Here is a 24480-nt window from a genome sequence, read left to right as displayed (position 1 = left end):
TTATTAGACGATATTAAATTGTGATCCATAATTACAATTTTGCTTTCTCTTGGATACTTTCAAATGATACATTCAAAAACAAGAGTTAAGAATAGGGGAGAAAAAACCCAAACTATTATCCTAAGGTGCAGCATATTGGGAAATCAAGAAATTGTAATCAGCACCACACCAGAAGAAAACTATTAATGCCTTTCCATTGTTTTGTATGTTCAATAAAAATACAAATTGTTCATAATAATCAAGACATAAGAGATTGCAGATGCTGAAATCTCGAGCAAAAACAAAGTGCTGGAGGAACTTAGCGGGTTGGGCATCATCTCTGGAAGGAAGTAATGGACTGGCCATGTTTGGATTTGAACTCTTCTTCAGATGAAGCAGTGTGAAAAAGGGTCCTGACCCCTAAAAGGTTTTTGTCCATTCTCTCCACAGATGCTGCCTGACACGCTGAGTTCCACCAGCATTTTATTTTTTGCTAATAATATTGTTTTGTGGGGAGAAATGAAGTTAACATGCAAGACCAATTACCCTTCATCAGAACCAATGATTAAAGACCATGGACCCAAAATGCTTCTGCTTTTCTCTCCATAGATGCTGACTGCCGAGTGCTTTTCACAATTTTCAATTTTTAAATCTCATATTGATACCATCCACTAATTTTGGTTTTTGACTATTGTGTATCAGATTCAGATAAAGAGCATACAAGTTTCTGATAACCTAATACAAGTATCGGAGGTGTGGAAACTGAACGATAAATATTTCATGTGATAATGTTCACCAATCCATTCATGCAAGCTCCATAATTTAAAGAGACAAAAATCTGATATAGTTGCCTGACACTTTAATTAATTAATGACACTATTATTCAGCCACAATTGTATTCCAATCTTTCACAATCTACAAACAAACATAGGCAATTTGTTCAATTGACTCCAGCACATAGTACAACCTCACAATTAAAAATTAAATTCACACGATATTTGCTTTGGAGTTGGGATCAGTATATTATACAAAATATACAATTAACAAGCACATTGTAAACACAAAATGATTCCTCAGGTTAATAGCTGTGAACAATATCTAGTTACACATTCTACATACCAACATGTTCAATTGAATAAAAATTAAATTACATCTTACTGAAATTATAATAGTTTTCTTTGCTAAAGTACAAATTTTCCATTGTAGCTATTTTATGATTTTTAAAAATGAATGTGCATGTGAAGAAATGTCCAGCTGTATATAGATATTACCCGATAACTAATATTAGTCAAGTCAAATCATTATAAACATAACATATATTTACTGGTGTTCTTGGGGATGAAATTGTTGGAAATAAGCACAAATTTCAGTTTTAAATGAACAGATTATAGCATAATCCTTTCTTTTGCAATGTGCCAGGACAGTGTTTTCCAAGAGCGTAGTAAGGCAAACTGGTGTGATTACAGTTATATTATCTGACATCACAATATAAGGAACAGTAAGAGAAGAAAGTTAGATATTTATTGCATAAGACAGCAAAAACAATTTGCAGAAAATACGGCAAGCGGTCAGCAAATCAAGCAGAATAAGTGAAGCAATCCATGTTTCACACCAAGGACAAACTATCAGAACTGGAAAAATTCGAGATTATTTAATTTGTAGAGCGCAGGAGATGTATAATTTGGTGCTTACGATGTGGCCTCCTGATTACTTTGCAAAAAACCTTTGAGGTTGCTTCTAATCGCTTAAAAAAAATTCTGCCCCACTCATTCACATTGCCCCAACTATGTGCAGTATAAACTTAAGGAACAACAACTAATCTCCTAACTCGGGATGTTACAACCCTTAAGATCTAATATTTAGTTTAACAATTTCAGGCATACACAAAGTTTTCCCTCTCAATTTCATTTCTTTTCCAATTGTCAGTTTTCAAAGTAACTGCTATCTGGCAGCTTTGGTCTGCTGTACCTGACTATCTCTGCAACTTAAACATACATATTTTCCCACAACCTTGGCATTAACCTTGTTTTGTTCCCACAGATACTTCCCGATCTGCTGAGAGCTTCCAGTATTTTCATTTATATTTCCAGCATCTGCAGCTTTTTGTTTCAAAAGCTATACACACTTGGTTTTGTACTAATGACGTCTCAGATCAAAACTTCAGTTATTTTGAAACTTTGAAGCAAAGCTGAGCAAAGATTAGAAATGGTTTGCCTTCCTAAATCAACAACCTTCAATTTTTAAAGTTCTTCCAAATATTCACAACAATTTCGGTCCTAGTTGAACACAGTTGAAACAATGGGAACAGTTACATTTAAATGAAAATAGTGATTCTAATCAATTTATCAAAATAAATTTAAAGTATTTTAACTAAAGCATAGCAGCAATACGAGTAAAACAGGCTAAAACAGTCAAATGATCTACTGAACAGCTGTAATAGTGAAGGGCCAGAATATCCAGGATTTATCACAATAAAGCTCACTTGGAGAAATTCTCCCAGCTCACTTGGAGAAATTTATTCAAAGATATTGTCTTCCAATTTAAAATTTTAGCTGTAAAAATGTAAATTCATAAAAACTGTAACCAGGGCTGGATTTTTTTTTAGTTTAAACACTGAAAACAAACATCAGCCAAAGCCCCACTGTGAGTATTCCCCCAAATGGCAGACTCCACTCCGGCAAAGGTAACCTCTCAAGAGGACTGTGCTTGGCTTTCAATACACACACACGTAGCCTATTCAATATGTCCTTGGGACATGATGGTCAGAAGTCTTGCAATGGAAAATAGAGTAAAAATATACTTAAATGGGGTAAAAAAAAGATTGATCTTAATTATGTCAAAGAAAAATGCCAAAATGTTGAGTGATTTCTCTCCAGAAGTTATATTACCTTGTACAAACTTCATGAATGGTCTGCAGTATTTAAATCAAACAGCAAAAACCTTTTGCACAAAACAAAATGCACCGAGACATTGTTAAAGATAGCATAACTTTCCATACTAATCTAATTTCCTGGCATGTTAATAAGTAGCACTTTAGTTTCCTGAACATTTGAATAAAATACCAAGATTGACAAAATCCACTTCTTATAAAAGAATAAAGACAGTCTTCATCACTATGTCCTGCAAGTGCATTCCTTTAAACTTAGTGCAATCAACTTTCAAATCATGGTACATTGCACTTTCAGTTTACAGATATATGTCAGCCATGACTATTTAAAAAAAACTGAATTCTATCGGTTTTGTTAAGCATGGCAACAAAAGCAAAAGGCAATGTTTTACTGAATCAATACTAAACAAAAAATTCCAGCCCTAGTTATAACCAATTTTCTAAGATACATATATCACCAAGTCATTCAAATTAATAGATCTGTTTACGCAATATTATTGAGTTCATTTGAAAAGTTTTCTATCACTGCTATTAATGTCAAAATCTTCCTTGCCTTAAAAATTATGCTCCACCTAAGGGAGCGTTTCACTTAGGGGTTATTAATGCTTTTTTTAAAAGTAAAAATAATTTAGGTATTACTTTAAGAGCTGTGTTTATTATGCCATTTAATGCGTACAACTACGAATTCCACAAATCTCAGAATTCAATAATGTCCCCTCTTAAACCATAATATTGTAAAAGGGCATTTTGTTTGTTAAATAGTGCAGTTACTCTAACTAGATAGTGATGGACTCAATTTAATCAGAGTTCAATACCCTGTAAAAATTTACCTCAGTAAGAGAAAGAAAGAGTCAGGTCCACACTACACATGATATTACTGGGTTTCAATGAATATTTAATAGGTTACAATATTTTGCAATATCTTAGAAGAAATGTGCACTTACAATACAAGGAAAAATGAGAGAGGAATTAAAAAGTCGCTTCTAAAGCAATTTCAGATTTTTAATTTGACTGTCTACAAGGGATTGGACACGCTTGATGCAGGAAACATGTTCCTAATGTTGGGGGAGTCCATAACCAGGGGCCACAGTTTAAGAATAACGGGTAGGCCATTTAGAACTGAGATGAGGAAAAACCTTTTCACACAGAGTTGTGAATTTGTGGAATTCTCTGCCTCAGAAGGCAGTTGAGGCCGATTCACTGGATGCATTCAAGAGTTAGATAGAGCTCTTAGGGCTACCGGAATCGAGGGATATGGGGTAGAAGGAAGGAACGGGGTACTGATTGTGGATGATTAGCCATGATCACATTGAATAGCAGTGCTGGCTCAAAGGGCCGAATGGCCTACTCCTGCACCTATTGTCTATGTATCTATGTAACTCTGAAACAGCAATATTTAATTGAAAATATTGATGCTTCTTTATTTATATGGAAAAATTAGGCATTTTAGTACATTTTCCTTTGCAATTATTTAGGGAATTATAGTCACCATGATAAAAATGTTATGATGAACATCCTCAAGAACTGACTACTGAATCTTTCAATAACATGATATTTCGACTCCAAAGCCACAAAAAATAAACGCTCTATTTTGTCATCAGGGGAATTCCATTCTCAAATTCTATTCAATGCAAATTTTTAAAACTGTTAAAATAAATTTACTTTGATAAGATCAACAAAACCCAATTCACAATCTGCAATTTTAGTTCATAAAATTGGAAGCTCATTTGATTGTCATTAAATTGTCTATTTAATTGTTTGGAATCCAACTGAATATAATGAATCCCTTTTCATGTACTCAAATTCATTGAAGATAGATTTACACATGGCCCCAGGATAACACATTTAAATAAAACCTTCCCCCTTCAATTAAAAAATCTTTGTTTAATTCTCTACTTTTGGAAAATATTTCAAGAATGGTTTAGTACAATGAGAAAGTAATTCTGCATTCAATTTTGTTATAATAAAACATTAAATACAAATAAGCATGCGCAGCGATATTGAAAAATCTGCTATTCTGAATTACTTGGAAGGTAAAGGTTAATCCTGAAATGTTATTTGCCCTTTGTGGATATATTTAAAGACTAATATACTATGCCATGGATTGTTAACTATCATTAAAGAAGTTATTTAATAGTGTGGAGAATGAATCTATTTCTCATTCCTGCTGATTTTATAAAGGCACTTCATTGTATATTCAATGGGAAATGTAAGATAATAGATTTGGAAATCAGACCAAAGCCTACTCAGTACTTTGAATTTCTAAAATAAACCATTTCATTTCATGTGTTTATAAAGTGAAAATTCAAGCTATTGGGCAATAACAGTGTAAGAATTATCATTCTTGATAAATGGGTCAAGAAGTTATATTATCAAAGATCATTACTTATTGAAAGGAAGAAAAGTTTACCAAACAACTTCTATTACTACAACCAGCATATCTCATTGGCCAGTACAGTGATACTAGCTTGGTAACTTGGCTGATACACAGATGATTAAACCTATGAAGAAACGTTAACCATTTAATAATTTATGGAGATGGCAAGGTGTTAAAGGAGCACTAAAATATAAAATAACACAACTAAACGTTGGTACAATCTTGTGTAAGTTTTGCATGTAATAGATTTCCCACAGGTCACTCTGCCACTTAAAAACATTCACACCTTTGCTAAATGCTACAAAATTAGAAACATGGCATTGTATGTGCCAATAAATCACTTTGCACAACAGTGTAAAAGTCAGCTTTTATAAAGTCCACAGTAATGTTATGATACAAGTGTGATCTATAAGATAATCAATAAGTGAGCATTTATTTTACATGTTCAGTCTGCCAAACCTGAAATTTAAATTTTAGACCATTCAAATACTCTGGCATTGGGAAATAAATTGAAAAGTTAGATGCGAGATTCTTGTTTTGATAATCTGGATGCTCAACTGTTACATCTGTACCAGCTATGGACATCAAGTTTCAATACGCTTTGAAAGGTCATATTCCATTAAATAGACGCTTTTTAAAAAAGACAAAATTGCACTTTCAAGTTAACAGGATTAAATCAAAAATGCCCAATTTGTAGTAAAAATAATTCAATCGTGTATTTCCAGCCACTAAACAAATCACATCCCTACTGAATCATTGCTGATTGCAGAATTTCGATATTGTATTCGCATCCTCTGAAATCTTTTCGTAAAATTAAACAATCTTGTGAAGACTTGTGTGATTCATGGATACTTGATGGCCTTGTTTGTGGATGTATGCAATCATCCTGGTTGGCAGCTACCATGTGTCATCTGTGAATGATGGTTCCTTGATAAAGAGAAGAAGTATAACTCTTCAAAGTCTGGAGTGCCCACACATGCAGAAATCTCTAGACAACCCAGACTTCAAAGAGTTAGCAACCATAATAATTTGGACTGAATTGATAGCTTATAGTAAATACAAACAATATTTTAATTCAGCAGTTGCACATATTGAGTAAAAATTCCCAGTGGTTGTCAAAACTCTGTCAGTGGCTTTGGGACTTTAACAACCTTAACCCAAGTGAACCCATAGGTTCTATTTCTGCTGTTATAATAATTTATTTCGTGATACTGTTTTGAAGTTAAGACCATGAGAATTGGAAGTAGCAATTCAAAATTTTGATATAATAGGAGTTATTAGTATTCCTTGATATCTTTAAATTTACATACAATTTCTCAGACAAGAAAACTGAACATTGCAAAATCATTTGAAATTCATGAGATATTATCTACTCTAATTAATGTGCCAGTTAAGAGGATTAATTACACAACAGCATAACATTTTCTGGAAATGGTAGACAAAGTTTGTGTATCAAGCAAAGGAAGTACAAAAGGATTAAAAATTAACATTGAAAGAGATTTGGGAGTTGTAACAGCCATTTCAAACTAACCCCTTCACCTTGAAAAGAGCACCAGAAAAAACCAAAGTTTAAAAAAAACCAAAGTTAATTATTCAATAGCTAATTCAAAAATTATTTGGTTAACAACATCTATTTAAACCTTTTCCAATGCTTGCGAAAACAGCAAATGAACATAACCAACTTCCCCATCCCATGAAAGAATAAGTACACAACACCCAGAGCCAATATTGTTTTCTGCAAGCCTTCCCTGCAAAGTACATGATACAAAGGATTACTTCATATAATTCAATCCTTTATTTTGTGCAGTTTAGACATGATTTGAAATTGGCTTGCTCGGAGAAAGCCAGCATAAACCTGTTAAAGCCAAATTACAATTAACAAAGTTTTTGATGAAGTAAAGGACCTGTCCCACTTAGGCGATTTTAAGGCAAATGCCGGCGACTAGGCTGTCGCCGAACATTCGCCAGGGTGTCGCGCGCATGATCATGAGGAGTCTTCAATGAATCGTAGCGGATCTCGGCGCGTCGCGGAAAAAAATTCCAGATAGAAATTTCTTGGTGACAGCTGGCTTGTCGCCAGGTATCGTAGCTTATTGCGGGCGCTGTCGCATGCTGTCCCCAGGTTTGCTAGGTTGTCGCAGATGCATTTAGAAGCAATTAATATTAAATTAAGAAAAGGCATTTGAAGATACCAGAAGATAGTTTTGTTTAACCAATTTATTTACCGTCAGGACATTTGACACGTAGATTGGAGGCGACAGTTTGACGGTCAGGTAAGCGTGGGAATTTCGCGATGTTTCCGAAGACAGTGTAATCTCTTAGCCAGGTGATAGTTTCACAAAAAAAGTAGCTTGTAGCGACCTGACTCGGCATTGTCTTGGTCATTGTCATTGGGTAAAAGAAAATGTTGGCAATCTGCTACGACTTTGACAGTCGCCGGCAGTCGCCTTAAAAATCACGTAACTGGGATAGGCCCTTAACAGAGAAGATTGAAACGGGAAACATGCTTCAAAAGGCGCCACACAGTAAATTGACATCATGGAATTAAATGGACAATAATTGCAGGTGCAAAAAATTGATTAATTAGCAAAACAAAACACAGGAGTGAAAGGCTGTTTTTGCAACTGTGGGCCAGTGTAGGGTAAGAGACATTCAGGGTCAGTATTAAAACCATTCCTTTTCTGATCTATATATATTATTTAGGATTTATGAGTAAAGGGCATAAATTCCAAATTTACAGATTAAACAAAATTTGGAGGCATTGTCTGCCGTGAGAAGGATAATAAAGAAAGATAGTGGACATGGGCAGACAGGTGGCAGATGAAATTTAAAGCTGAGAAGTATGAATGTTTACATTTTGTTACTAAGAATGGCAAGAGGTAAGAAAGTAGAAGACTCAATTTTAAGGGTACAAGAAGAGAGAGATCTGGAGTTATATGTGCAGAGATTGCTGAAAGAGGCAGGACAGGTTGAGGAGCTAGTTGGTAAAGAAACAAGTGTCTGAAAGGAAGGAAACTGCAAGGTTTTGGATTGCTCTTGCTCAAAGTTGGCATGGAAACAAGCCAATGGCAATTGCAATAATTTTGATATTGTGATATCATTCCATTTAATTTGGTTAGCATGACACTTCTGATGCAGTATTTGAAATGTTCCAGCACAGAAAAATATGCTTAACAAATGTTCAAAGTTTTTAATAGCTAATGATAATTGTTATTATAATGCAAGGTTCTTTGAAGTTTTTTGTCAGGATGCTTAAAACCTGTGAAGACCAAGCTCAATCTGATCAGTGGTATCACAGTATAGATATTCACGTTTCAAGGGTCATTTTTATTTGAAGAAATCGTGCAGAAATTGATATTTGCTTTTATATTTTAAAGAAAATGGTGCAATCTAAGGGGATATTTACTTTAATATAGAATGGGTGAATCTATGTAATTTGACTTTTCTCTTTATTTAGTAAGATCGCTTTAAATTAATTTGCATAAATTTGACAATTTTAAGTCCACCTTACTCACCGTCGTCCCTTTGGTGCTAATGGAAGGTTTAATTGAAATTGGTGTTATATTTTAAAAGTTATTCACATTTTAAAGTTTAAATCTGTCTCCTAGGGAGGGAGGGAGGGGGGGGGGAGATAAGGGGGGGGGGTTGAGGGGGATGGTGGGGGGAGGGAAAGGGGGGAGAGATGGGGAGAGAGGTGAGGGGGGAGGAGGTGAGGAGGAGGTGAGGGGGGAGGAGGTGAGGAGGAGGTGGCGGGGGAGGAGGTGACGGGGAGGGGGTGAGGGGGGAGAGGCGAGGAGGGAGGAGGCGAGGGGGGAGGAGGCGAGAAGGGGAGGAGATGAGGGGGAGGAAGTGAGGGTGAGGAGGTGAGGGGGGAGGGGGAGAAGAGAGGGTGCTGCACCAATGCAGGAGAGGTTTGGGCCCAACAGATCCACTTGGTCTAGTCTCCTTTAAATTTTGTCCCTCTCACATTGAGCCTATGCCCTCGAATACTTGCTTTTTCCATCCTGGGAAAAAAGTTCAGACGGTCTTGTGTACCTCTCACAATTTTATATAATTCTATCAGGTCACATTGCAACCTCCAGCGTTCCAGTGAAAATAATCCAAATCTGTCCAACCACTCCCTGTAGCTAATACACCCTAATCCAAGTACACTGCTGGTAAACCTCCTCTGCACCCTTTCCAAAGCCTCCTTCATTCTTCTGGTAATGGGGCAACCAGAACTGCATGCAATACTCCAAATGCAGCTATCCAAAATCCTTTAAAGCTGCAACATGACTTCTTGACTCTTATATTCAATGCCCCAACCTATGAAAGCAATCATACACGTGGTACTTCTGTACCCCGCCATCTACTTATTGCCACCTTCAGGGAGTTATGGACCTAAACCCCAAGATCCCTCTGTACATCAATGTTGTTAAGGGTCATGCCAATAATTGAATATTTTCCCTACATTTGACCCCCCAAAGTGCAAAAGTGAACCAATATCCTAGCAGGCACGTTCACTCCTGCTACACTAATGGATTTAAACTAGATTGGCAGGGGGGGTGGTATCCAATGTAGGCGAGAGGCTGGTAGTCATTATAGAAGGTGATGAAAGCGCGTTTAGTGGACAGAATAGGCAGGAGCACTACAGGGAATGCAGAAGGACTGTTGGATTAAATTGAACCTATTTTATGCAAGATGGGTAAGGTGGGTGAACTTAGGAAATGGCTAGGTTCATGCGACTGGATGTTGTAGTTGTTACAGTAACCTGGAAGTGTTGTAACCATTATGGCAACCCAAGAGCGAGAAAGAACTGGCAGTTTAATGTTCCAAGGTACAGGTGCTGTACGAGAGATAGAGGTCAGGGTAAAAGAGGAGAGGATTTTGCTTTAGTGGTTAAAGAGAATGTCACAACAGTAGTCCGAGATTACATAACTGATATCTCCAGTGAGACTACATGGGTGGAGAAAAGAAATAAAAAGGGAATAATCACCTTGTTGGGAGTGTACTCTTGTCCGCCAAATAGTCAACTTGAATTAGAAGAATAAACATGCCAGGAGAATGGAGGCAGCTGCAAGACTAATAGTGTTGTCATAGATGGGGATTTTAACTTTCCTAATTGGAGTAGGACTGTCATAGCTCAAAAGACTTAGACAATGTGGAATTTGTTAAATATGTCCAGGAAAGTTTCCTCAGGCAATATATAGAGGGACTTACAGGGGAGAGGGCAGGCAAGTGTCTGAATTGTTCATGGAAGAGCCTTTTTGTACCAGTGATCACTGGTCTATTAACTTTAAAACAGCTATTGATAAAGACAGAGCAGGCCCATGAGTTAAATTTCTGAACTGGGGAAAGGCCAAATTTGAGGCCATAACCAGGAACTTGGTTAAGTTGATTGGAGAAGGTTTTTGCGGGCAAAGGAACAACCGGAAAGTGGGATGCTTTTAAAAGTGTGATGACGAGTTCAGGGCATTGCATCCTACTGTTAGATGAAGGTTAAGGCAAGTGGGAGTAAGGAAGCTTGGATGACGAGAGAAATTGAGGCTCTGGTCAGAAAAATGGAGGCATGGGACAGGTATAGACAACAGGGATCAAGTGCATTCCTGAAGGAGTTTTACTAACTGAGGAGCATACTTAAAAAGGAAATAAGAAGGGGGGAAAAAAGGGTCTTTGATGTTGGATGACCGGAAACATACTTATGATGAAAATATTCTTGTACATGCTTCAAAAACTAATAAATTCCTTTGATTACTACAGTAGTCTATAGTAGGATAGTCAAATTAATCAATATTTCACACTATAAATAAAAAAGGAAAAAGTTGTCACTGCATTAAAAGAATGAGAACAACGAGGCATAACTAGTTTGAATTGAGTTGCTGAAAAGACTATCATCATTCTTGCTGCAATTTGGCATAGGCAGCTTCACTTTCTGTGGAATGGTGAATTGAACTTAACATTGTGAATTCAACATGAATGAATATCCACACTCAAATTTACGATCAGAAGGAAAGTAATTGAACCATCAGCTGAAGATGGTTGGGTCCACGATAGCATCCTCAATAGTGTCTGCAATGATGTCATGGAGTTTGGGTGACTTTTTTCTCCCTTTGATTCCTACTGAAATCAGTTTTACACAGGCTAATGGATCACATTTGGTCAAAGGCTTTCTTGAAGTCAACGGTATGCACTATCATTCCCATTCAGCTCTTTTGTCACAGGCGGCCAAAATAAACAACAAATATCCTCACATCACAAACATCCTCACATCCCTCACTGCGACACAGAGTTTTAGTAATATATCGATTTATATAAAACCATGATTTTTGGCATTCTAGAATTGCTACTAATGGTGGACCTTTAGTACACAAACTGCACAATTATAACAAATGTTCAGAATTTTTGGCCTGGCATGTTACCAGCTTCTACCGATTCTGCAAACATAATAATGGAGTTCACACTATAATTAATTAATTACTTTAAACTATTTATGTTAAAAGTACAGATACTCACACCATCAGCTCTACATGGATTCAGTCTGTGGTAAACTGCTTCAATAACACTCCGCCTAAAGTAAATAAAAACAGGTATTAAAACATAAATATTTCATGCATGCATTTGGGTTAATGGCACCAAAATAGTTATCAGTAAAATGAAATGTGTTTGCTATTAAATGATTGGCAATTTATTTCTTAAAATTAATTAAGCATTAAAGAATCATTAGAACTTCCTAAACATTAGAACTTTTAATCTGACCATTCAAATAGTAAATTTTAAAATGCTATTAAGTTAAAGAATGGAAGAATTCCATGTAATGATATGCTCAACTCAAAATTAAATACTCCCATCAAAATGTGTTTTCAATTCCATAACTTTAAAATGATCCCATTCCAGAAGTGTTCAAAATGACAAATTGTATATCATCTTTATTAGAATAAACTGTGTCATGGCATCTACAAATATTGGGGCTATAGGTAAGGTAGATAGCCACTGTCAGTTTCCCATGCTAGGGGTGTCTAAAACTATAGGGCATTGGTTTAAGATGAGAGGGATGGGGTTTAAAGATTTAAAGGGTAAATGTTTCACAAAGAATAGTTGATATCTGGTATGAGATGCCAGAGGTAGTGGAGGCAGGAACATTGATAACATTTAAAATGCATCTTGACAGGTACTCCAATAAGCTGGGCATAGAGGGATGATGGAATTAATGCAGGCAAGTGGGTTTAATATAGATCGGCATGATGGACGTTTAGATGCGATAGGCTATATGGCCTATTTCTATGCTGTATAACTCTAGGACTTATTGGCTCTATAATCATAAAATATTTATGTTATTTACCAAAATACAGAAGAGAACTGGGGAACTACCAAATGTTTACATAAAAGTTAAAATTGCAATAGTAACTAAAAACACTACTTACTTTTGATCATCTCAGGGGAACCTGTAAGTACAGCTTCATTTTTTTTGTTGTCTTGGTATGACAAACCATTTCGATTTCACCATTTTATTCCGTTTTTTTAAGCCTTCATGAATTGCAACAATAATTTATTTATTATTGTTGTGACTCATGAATAATGTTCCATATAAATTGACATAAAATGTCACTAGCAACTACTGTTGTTGATGGTCACATCCAGAATTTTACTTTATTATGATGGAGAAGGAGCTCATTCAGTTCGAGTCTTTGCTGATTCAAGAGCAATCAAGAGAATGTGGTTAATTTTCACCACATTCCTATTCACTCCTCCTGGATTCTATGACCCATTTGTACCACACACAATTTACAGTGGCCAATTATCATATCTAACTATATGTCTTTTGGATTAGGAGGAAGCTGGAGCAGTCAAAGAAAATTTATGCGTGTTGCACCACCCTGTTGCTATATGGATACAATATAGGCATGTTTCTTTTCCAGTTTACAAACACACCCAAATTTAAGCTACAGTTTAAGTAAACATTAGTCATACTGAGTTTATCCATCTGAGCAAGACAACATTCTTCTATCTAATCATCATTGCCAGAGTACACCTGAAATGTTTTTTTTCTCTTCATATTCCCACTGGAATTTCCCAACAATGAATCATTTTACTCTCCCCTGTATCGTCCCCTCCTCTTTCCTGTCCATATCTGGCATCATCATTCTTGCAGCATCACTCAAATCGTTAGATTTAGCATGCATGCTCAGGAGACCCAGTTTTCTCACCAATATCCTTTTGAACTTTTATATTGCCACCAAGTTATCAAAGCCTCTGGTTCAACATCCTGCTCTGGATTTACCAAATTATTTTCAAAATGTGCCAATATCATGGTTTTGGAATAACAAAAAAATTCAAACTTCCTTTTGGAAATTGTCTAAAGCTGAACCAATCTATTTACAACCTTAATGTTCTACCAATCCCAGGGTAAGCTACTCCTTACATAATCAATACATCAACTAGTCTGCCTACTTTCATTCCTGCGGTGCTGCTAAAGCTCTTGCTCATGATTTTGATACCTGATACTTGCATGATCTTTTGCAATCATGTGTTCAGAAACCCAGATTCTCTGCATCTTTCTGCTCTGCAATCTCTCACCATTTAGGCAATATGCTTCTTTCTCTTATTTTTCCAATCAAACAGACAATTTTATATTTTCCACTATTTGCTCATTTACCTGACCTTTCTATATCACTTTGTAGCTTCCTTATGTCCTCTTCACATACTATGCTACCAATCTCATCTGCAGTAAATTTATTAACCATACCTTGAGTGTCTGCATCTAAATCAATTATCTACAATCTTTTTTTAAAGTAGGGGCCCCAGCATTGATGTTAGTGGTACACTACTTATTACATCTTGCCAAACTGAAAAGGATGCATTTAAGCTAACTGTTTCCTTTTAGCCAGCCATCTTCTATCTATACTCATATTACTTCTTACACCATAAAAGTTTATTTTTTTGTAAGAATCTTTGTGCATCCATGTTTTTTCCTTATCCACAGCATGTTACTTCTTCAAAAGAAATTTAATGTATTTCTTTCTTTCCAATGACTGTGCTAAGTTTTCCTGAAGCACAAAATGTTTCTAATTTTCCTACAAAAACTTTTTAATAATAGCTTTTAAAAATGTTTAATGACAGATGTTAAATTAGTTGGCCTGTTGATTCCTGCTTTTTGTCTTGCATCGTTTTTGAAGAAGTGAATTACATTTACTATTTTTCAATCTAATGGAGTCTTCTCCGAACTAGGGAATTTTAGAAAATTACAATCATTGCATCAACTATTTCACTCCCCCTTCCATTAAAATATTGTGATGAATCTGTCAGGACCTGGAGACTGGTCAGCTGACATTTCCAATAATTTATCAGGACACTTTCCTGGTGACTTAAATTTTCTCTGAGTTCCCACTCCTATCTAATTCCCTCTTTACAATTATTTTTACACTGTCCATGAAAAGGCTGATGCATGATACTCATTTAATTCATGTTCCTTTCCCTTGTTTTCCATTTTTAGTTATTTCCCCCTCTCCCCTCCCTAGCAAACCCCCATCAATTCCAAATTCCAAAACCAATGATTAACTGCTGCTGCATCCTTCAAGGCAGTCAAAATTACCTCAATGTTCATTTGTAACATTTCAACAAAACTGTAACAAGATCGAGAGCTGTGAGATTCTGATAGAATCCAAATGGAATCTGATTTTTTTTTTGCCAATTTGCTGATGATTGAGAGCCAGATACTGGCTTTGGAAAGATGTTTTTGTCCTCCTCTCTGCAGCCACAATATACTTGGGCAACTTTCAGTTTTGTTGGGTTTATGCCCACATTGCAACTGGCTCGGGGTGCTGCTAACTCTGGTCAACGTTTCCAGAACTACTGCCAGGATCTTGCTGGGACCTTGCTGCAATATTTGCTCAACCGTGCTGACGTTGGCCTAATTTATCATGTACTTTCCAGTGCCATCAGACATTTCCTTTCATCAGATGCAGTATTTCAAATTGCCATGATTAATAAGTCAGGTGAAGATTAAGATGGAGAATCAACTATTGAAGATGATCACAATGCTTCAGCCTTGTCTTTGTACTTATGTGCCAAGTGCCATCTTCATTTGGGGAGATTTTAGGGAGCCTCCTCCTCTCTTTAGTTGTTTAACTAAAATCACTATTCACAAATGGATGTGGCAGAATGAATTAGGCCATTCAGCCCATTGAGTCTACTCCACCATTCAATCATGGCTGTTCCCTCTGGTTCCAGTGTCCCCCATTACTGAAAACATCCTTTCCACTTCCACTCTATTTAGGACTTTCATCATCCAATAGGTCCCAATGAGACCCCCCCCCCCCCCCCATATCTTTCTAAACTCCAACGAGTACAGTCTCAGGGCCTTCAAATGCTCATTTTACGTTGATGCAATCATCCCTGGGATCATTCTCATAAACCTCCTCTAGACCCCCTCCAATGCCAGTACATCGTTCCTCAGATATGGGGCCCAAAATTGTTCACAATACTCCAAATGTGGCTGCACCAGTGCTTTATAAAGCCTCAGCATTCCATCCTTGTTTTTATATTCTCGTCCCCTCAAAATGAATGCTCGCATTGCATTTGCCTTCCTTACCGCCAACTGAACCAACAAATTTAGGAATCCTGCACCAGCACCCAATTCTCTGATTTCTGAAGCCTCTCCCCATTTGGGAAAGTAGTCCATGCCTTTATTCCTTCTATCAAAGTGCATGACACTTTGCTACACTGCATTCCATTTGCCAATTTTGTATGACTCTATTCCTACCAAATGCCTTAATCTATTTGCCACTGCTTTGCTAACTCTCCCAACCTGTCCAAGTCCTTCTGCAGACTCCCTGCTTCTTCAACACTACTTGGCCCTCCACCAATCTTCACATCATCCGCAAATCTGACTACAAACCATCAATTCCATCAGCCAGTATCCAAAAGTAGCAGACCATACACCAACCCCTGTGGATCACTAGTAACCGGCAGGCAACCAGGATAGGCTCCCTTTATTCCCACTCATTGCCTTCTGCCAGTCAGCTAATCTATCCATGCTAATACCTTGCCTCCAATACCATGGGCTCCTATCTTGTTTAGCAGCCTCATGTGAGGCACCTTATCTGACTTTCTGAAAATCCAAGTAAACAACATCCACTGTCACTCCTTTGTCGATCCTGCTTGTTACCTCCTCAAAAAACTCCAACAGATTTGTCAGGCAAGATCGCCCCTTAACAAAACCATGCTGACGTTGGCCAAATGTATCATGTGCTCCCAGGTTTGCCAAAACCTCACCTTTAATAATCGACTATAAAATTTTACCAACCACAGAAGTCAGACAAACCCCTGGGCTTGATAGTATTAAATGACTCCTAGTCAACACAAATTAAAAAATGTGAATCCTCATTTATAAATCTATTCATGGCCCCTGCAACCTCCACCATTCTGGATCCCATGGATTCTTGATCTGTTTCCCATACATCCCCTTTACTAATTATTCCATCATTAGATTCAGCTCTATAGGAAATAGATTTTATCTTATTCTATGACATTCCACATTTCTGTTTTCCTTTATGTTTCTCCTTTCTCAGCAATCACGATCCTACTGTATGTTTCATTTTTTCCCCCTTCGTACCTAATCAGATGTACAGCACTTTGGTCAACGTGGGTTGTTTTTAAATGTGCTATACAAATAAAATTGACTTGACTTGACTTACCGATCATAAAGGTTCATACAGTTTGATTTCAAATTTTTTTGTTAATTTTCCTGTGACGCATTTTGGAATATTTCACAACAGGTACAATGAAAATGTAATTTATTTTTGTATCTTAATTCTCAACCCCATTCTCCTGCCTTCATCCTTTACTAATCAAGAACCTATCAATCCCCACTTAAAAAATAACCAATGACTAGGCCTCCACAGCTGTCTGTGGCAATGAATTCCACAGATTCACCATCCTCTGGCTAAAGAACCTCCTCCTCATACAAAGAAAGCTTAAAGTTTGCCGAACCATTTCATTTCCTGCAAATGGACACAAGGAGGAATTTTGGTATTCAGTTGTAAGAATAGTGTATTAACATCCACAAGAACATAAATATTATTTATGAGTAATTTAGTGCTTTCCATATATAGATTAATCTGGAATAATAATTGGAAATATTACTACATAAAGATTTTTGATAAAGGGAAGAAATTAAAAAGCTATTTCTTAAGTCGTGATTCACAGTGCTGTTTGATGAAATATTAATTTCCAGCTGCTCCCCCACACATTCACTCCCGTTCCTCATAACACTATTGTGTGAACTAGACCATTAGTATCTATAACATTAATTTGGGTGCACCCAATTTGGGCAAATTTGAAAATAAAACCTACATTCTCATCCCCCAAACATTATTAGACTAGAATTCATAAATTTATACAGCACAGAAATAGGCCCATCGGCCCAACTTGCCCGTGCCCAACCCATATATATTATCCTATTTTCGAGACTGCACTGAGTACCAATTTAAATTATTCACGTGAGATATATCCATCAAGTTTCTGATTGTAATAAAAGCATTAAGTTTTCAGAAAATGTTTTAAATATATATATTCAACATACTGATGTAACTATATGCATTATTATTTAGAATAAACAAAAAAGCTTAGCACACCTTACTGTATGTTGGCAAATGAATGCACTGGAGTCAACATGTAGATGTTCTTCATTTACCCATATTAAAGTTATGCTGTTTCAATGCTACATTTGCAAAAGCCATTCATTTTCCAAATAAAGATGCAATAATGGCAGTGGCGTCCTAACTATATTTGAAATAAATATTTGAAATTATACTCCACTGAAATATATGCAAGTTAGAATAAATACATGAATGGTCCAACACTGACTTAGCTCAATTAGCTTTAAAATGTATTTGTAGAATTCTACGAATGAAATGTGGCAATTTCAAGCATACTTTAATCAAATGAGCATGCAAATTTTTCAAATTCAAATTCCCTTGCAGAATCCTTTTCATTGGACTTTACATTGCATTTACACAGTCGTGCTATTGACAAGGATGTGCATAGAAGTTCAGTTCAAAAAAGTCATGAGCTTGTGAATTAAAGTCTTTAAATGTTGCTTTTAAACAACGCAAGAAGCCTAACGTAAAAAGGATACCGCAGTTTTAATTTATAATAATCACAAAAATAAAAAAAGTTGTAAGTCTAATAAGTCACTCATTTGGCCATAAATTATCGATGAGAATTGTACATATTTAAGTGGATGCAAGATTCTCTCCCATAATGGATATTACATCTAGAAATCACTTAATTAGTATATCTGTAATTTACAGTTTTTAATGTCAAGATTAAATAAGCATAAATTGATTTTGCACTGCAAAGGGGTTAAATTTGGACTGTTAATCACTGTAAAGAAACAATCCAATACACACACACACAATGTTTTTAGATAATCCATTCATTACCACTATTATCAAAAATGCAGATATAATAATAATAATAATAATGCATTACATTTATATAGCGCTTTTCAAACACTCAAAGACGCTTTACAGGGATTTCTAGAACATAGAGAATTGAATAAATAGATAAATAAGTAAACGTACAGAAAAAGGAGACAGAAGGTGAGGTGACCTTCAGTGGTTGAAGGCAGTGCTGAACAGGTGAGACTTCAGTGATGATCATAATTCCCTCTCTATACTCAATAGGATTCACTCTTACCGTTATGAAATGCCAAAAGTGGTAGTGAGTTTGTACTCGTACATTATACAAGTGATTAGCAGCCCCCTTTAAGTTCCTTTCAACAGTGCATATTGATCTTTAAATATAGATTATGAATCCACACATTGTACACTCACTTGCTGGCCAGTTCACCTCCCGGTGGGAGGTTTGGGATGCTCTCCGACGACAAAGCATGCATCATGTGGACTACATCTGGCACCCCCTCAGCACCCTGCTTCTCAAAGATTTCTGGGGAATCAGAAGGACTTGTGGGTCAGTGGAATATGCATTTAAAAACTATTTGAATATCAGAAAATCAAAACTGGAAATACTACGACACAAACAACACAGCAGAAACTATGAAAGATCAGTGAACCTTCCAGAAAGAATCTGATGTAGTAGCCAAGGTATATTGTATTGGCAATATTCATCTTATACAATTACCCGATTAAAATTTTGAGTACTCAATTAAAGTGCAAAAGTAGAACATTAACAATGGGAGAAAAAAGAATGAAATCTGACCGGATAATGTTCTGAGCACATGCAGCATTTCACTTAATGTAATGAGTGAATCGAAGCTGCTGGGTTCTGGATTGGAAGGCATAATTTACCACAAGTATTAGTTCTACTTTTAATTAACAAAAATCAATCATGACTCGGAGAAATCTTACTAGCAGGGACTGAGACGGATGTTAAATTCATTTCATTAAATATTCTATAAATGCTTTCTAAAACTTGGTCAAATAAAAAAAATCCAAAGATCTCAGAATTGATTCAGTAAAATTCTTTATTAGAGTAACTTTTTAACATAACTATAACTATGACTAACATTATTAGCATACTGTATTTAATCCTAAGTGTATAATTTACTATACAAAAATAAAAGATTTATAGCTACTTAATAGCCATATATTTTAAACCACTAAACTGCTTGATTTGTGTATATATGATAATTATGCTGTTTTTGTGTGCAAACATTAAGCAAGTGACTACATTACATTAATCACTTTTTTGTCACAGTATACGTTTGTAAATACTTTCTTAAATTCTTAGAAGTCTTATTTGACTGAAGATGTTGAGACAAAATGAGAGCAATGACAGTTCAACATCTCATCTTTTTTTCTACAAAAAGTCAAATAAACTGCTCGTTACCAGACACAGAGGCTAGGCAAACTGATGCTGCCACAGAACAAAACTCAAATACACATGTATTAATTTTAGCAAAATTGTATAATGTTATTTCTTCATCTGTATATGCCTATTGTATTCTATCTATCCGCAGGATGCCAACATATTATATATTTCAATGTTACCTGAAGTGTCACTTCGGAAAATATACCATTAAATGTCCTGTTGTTCAGCACATTATACAATGCCTTTTTTATTTTGGTTAAAAATCAATCTAATTATTAAAATAGATTATGTCTCCATGCACACACAATCTTTTTTTCCTATAAAGACCCCAGGAAAAGGAAAACAGAATATAAAACATATATAAAACTAAGAGAGAATTTTAAATTATCGCCTGCAGGCACCAAAAACATGAACCTCTATCATCAATTGTACACGTGTCAGTATGATTCTAGTTGGCTTAAACACACAACAATTACACTGTGTTCATGAAAGTAAAAGCTTTTGGTGGAAACTCTCAAAATATCAAACTTCCAATCTTAGCTGTATCCAAGATAAAGTGAAGGAACTAATTAATCAAACATAGTTGACTGATCAAATGGCTCCATAATTTTGTTGTTCTTTTTAAAAAAAGGATCTCACATGAAATTCAGTCAAGTTAAAATTTTTAGTTAATGTCAAGGCATTATATAATAGCAATAATCAATTCAGAGATATGCATTACTGATGCACAATGCAATTACTGCCACGTAATGTAACTTTTGTTAGCAAACATTTCACATCAATTTATATCATGCAACTGCATTTTGCATCATTCTAAAATTGCACACCTCCACTCATCATTTGCTGATAATGTTCACATTGTACACGACAATTCTCAGCAATTCCCATACCATCTTCATGCAGTTAAACTGGTTTTATATTCTGTTCCATTGATACATTTAAGTAAATTAAATATAAAAGAAAGAAAAGGATAACTAACAAATGGATCCTGTACTAAAAAAAATTCTTGCTGAAGCTAAGAAATACATCACCAGCAACAGTTCCATAATTTTACCAAACTAAAATCACTAATAAAACTATTTATGTTTAAAGCCAACGTATTTAAAAATTAGAATATAGCTTGTATGTATGTACATGGTTCACTGACCTCTCACTAAACTAGAACAAATAGAAACATATTCACATATACACAGTTATTTAATTTTTCTGTTCACAGAAAGACAAGACTATACAGGACTTTCTAATCAAGTTAGAAGGTACATTTCAAAGTTGGACCCAAATGGTTAACATGATCTTTGAACACTTTGTTTAATTCATGCATTAGAATTTATGCCAATTTAGTCCTAATTCTTATCAGGCAGTTGCTTCATAGAAGCAACAACTATAAACCACCTCCATGTCCAATGCTGCATCAAATCATAGTGTTCCTCACTCAAATTTGATTAATATACCAAAACCCAATAATCAACATATTTTAGATTTTGGTGGCACGAGACCAGCAGATTTTCCAGACTATGAGATGTTATTCCTATCAATACCTTAAAACACTTTTAACTTCCATTTTTAGATGTTACATAACTGTATAATACATTTTCCAGTGAGCTAGGTGAGATTTAAGGCAGCACAGGAACCGGGGCCCCAGTGAGATTTAAGAGAGCATGGAAATCGGAGTCCCAGCAAGTCAAGGGAGCATGGCAAACAGAACCATGTAAGCCAGGTGACAAAACAAGCATTTCAAAAAATCTGATAGTCAGAGTTCAGTTTCCCTCTATAAATCTGCTGTATTTACAATAATGGACAGCTCCACAACATAACCAGTGCTTATTGAATATTTAACCATATAAATGTTATAGGTCTACTGCAAAACATTTTATGAACTGCAGATCTGCTTTTTTCATAAAAAAATTGCATTTCTTTTCCATTACTCCAGGCATTATAAAATAAGCTACATTATTAACTTGATTTATTTTGAAGGGATTTTCTAGCAGAAGACAAAAATTGTGCTGTTAATTCCAATGAAAGAATGATTTTAAAAAACATTTGCACCAATGTACATTTAACTTTATTTTAAATTCAGTAATTTTGGCTAATTATGTTTGTTTTTTCATTTTCCAGGTCTGCAGTCAAATGACTAACAGAAAATATGTATGCATAAAAATCAATCTCAAAAACACATAACATTCAGTAACTAAACTGCTTAATCTTAATTCATTTCTCATTTCGTTAAATGTAAATTGAACATTACATGTCACAATCACTACTTGTATTTTATTCTATAATACATAAAATTACTTTAAAATGTAATAAAAAATAATAGAAACTATTAAATCCAGTTAATAAGAAGGGATTATATGCATAAAAAAGCTTTAGAGTGGAGCCTTTCCCCCACATAAGCGCATGTAATGGCTCAATGATATGCTTGTACAAACTTAATCTGAATGTGAGTATTGCCTGTGTTTGTTTTAAACACTGCATTTTCACACTGCAGTGACTGACAATCTTACAAATAGGTTCATCTAACCAAGGTAAGGCAACATTGTATATCTAATACTGGAATGGTCAAGAAGTTCACTTAAATTTTGATGAGCGCACATTATTTGCTGTTCCAATATATGCATATCAGTCATATTTGGTTCCTATTTATAAACAAGCTGTTACCTCTATAATATCAGATGTTATCCTTGAATGGAATTTACCTTTTCCTGGAATGGTGGTAATTTTATCTTTCCCTCAACAGTATATTGTTCAAGCTGATATATTTAGAGCTGTAGCAAACACAGACGTTTACTATTTTAAATGTTAACTGCCATCTTCATTTTCAACTTGTAATGCAAAGTGAAATGACAAATTATTCACAACAAATATATTAAAAGGAAATAGGCCAAAACAATGATCCTGTTACCAATTTTCCCATTCAATGGAACAAAAGTCAGAAATTATCAAAAATCTGAAAGTCTTGAAAATTTGGAACAAGGGTCTTAATTTTTTTCAAAAATCCAGATATTTGCCCAGGGTCCCTAACTTAGTGTTTAACATTCTATGACAAACAGAACGGTCTGTTGTGACCTTGTGCAACATTTTGATAAAGCATTATACAATTAAATACACAAACAGTGATAGTCTAATTTTTCGAGTCGGCAGAACCAAAGCAGCAACACTTCCAGTGCACAGCTACATTGTAATAATGACAGCCTCGTCACCTGAGCAAACTACAGTAAATAATCACTCTAGCAGCTTTCATTATTTAGATGAACAAAAATTATAACAACCAGAGATCCTTAGAAAATACAAGAACTAATGAAATTAGTTAAGGGAAATGGTCTCCACAACAAAACTAGTTGTGCTAGTATAAGGTAATAACTACATGATATGTAACTGAAAATTTCAACTTGTGTATTAAATGAAAGTTATCCCTCTAAGCTCAAGTGTGTATTTATGATAACACAAAGTTATATAAAATTATTATTTTTTAATATATACACTATTTTAATAAAATGTTTCAGGTATTAATAAGCATTGTATCCAGTATTATACTGAAGTAAAATATCAGTTAAGGTCATCGAGGAGCAACAGAAAGTCAAAGATATATAAAATTTAGCTGCTGGTTCTTATGAACGAACTTAGAGGGTTAACACATTTAAATTCCTTTTTAAGTTATTTTACTTAGCAACAAGTGTTTTTTTAGATGCTCCACCTTCCACTTTGCTCTCCAGATGTTTATCCAACTCAGCTTCTCTTTTCACTGCTTCTGGCGACACCTTTGGTGCATTTGGAAAGCAAATCAATACGACACTCATGTTGTCCCGACTCCCCTGTTTTGAAGGGGGAAGAAAATAATCTCATTTAAATAAGCAAAACAGTTATTAAATCCATTCGTAAATATAATTTTAGAAGTGAAATCAGTAAATATATACCATTATTAATTTTTCCAGTATTTTTTAAAGTAAATACACTAAATGTACAACTGCAAAATAGTGATGTTATCAAGAATTGCAGTGGGATCTTGATCAGCTGGGTAATGGCCGAGGAATGGTAAACAAATTTGATTCAGATAGGTGCGAGGTGGGAAAAATGTTCCTGATGTTGGGGGAGTCCAGAACCAGGGGTCACAGTTTAAGAATAAGGGATAGGCCATTTAGGACTGAGATGAGGAAAAACTTTTTCACCCAGAGTTGTGAATCTGTGGAATTCTCTGCCACAGAATGTAGTGGAGGCCAATTCACTGGACGTTTTCAAGATAGAGTTAGATTTAGCTCTTAGGGCTAAAGGAATCAAGAGATATGGGGAAAAAGCAGGATCAAGCTACTGATTTTAGATGATCAGCCATGATCATATTGAATGGCTGTGCTGGCTCAAAGGGTCGAATGGCCTACTCCTGCACCTAACTTTCTATGTTTTCTATGTTTCTATGTAGGATTTTTGGGAT

At 35.4% G+C, this 24480-nt stretch overlaps 1 protein-coding gene across 4 annotated transcripts in view; it reads right to left on the bottom strand.

Annotated features, from left to right (window-relative positions):
- Positions 1 to 833: 833 nt before the first annotated feature.
- The window catches only part of ppm1aa (protein phosphatase, Mg2+/Mn2+ dependent, 1Aa), a 36930-nt gene continuing 13283 nt past the window's right edge, over positions 834 to 24480 (bottom strand). For 3 of the 4 annotated variants that reach the window (XM_078406754.1, XM_078406753.1, XM_078406755.1), the window contains 4 exons: positions 23749 to 23866; positions 19058 to 19169; positions 11736 to 11790; positions 834 to 6170 (listed from right to left, as the gene is read on the bottom strand). In XM_078406754.1, the coding sequence (XP_078262880.1) occupies positions 6141 to 6170; positions 11736 to 11790; positions 19058 to 19169; positions 23749 to 23866 (315 nt within the window). In that variant the 3' untranslated portion in view covers positions 834 to 6140. Of the gene's footprint in view, positions 6171 to 11735; positions 11791 to 19056; positions 19170 to 22750; positions 23867 to 24480 lie in introns of those variants that run through there. The other variant, XR_013547747.1, reaches the window with a different exon arrangement.

Source organism: Rhinoraja longicauda, chromosome 10 (assembly GCF_053455715.1).
Source record: "Rhinoraja longicauda isolate Sanriku21f chromosome 10, sRhiLon1.1, whole genome shotgun sequence".
Lineage (NCBI taxonomy): Eukaryota > Metazoa > Chordata > Chondrichthyes > Rajiformes > Arhynchobatidae > Rhinoraja > Rhinoraja longicauda.
This window is presented reverse-complemented; position numbering and strand designations above follow the sequence as displayed.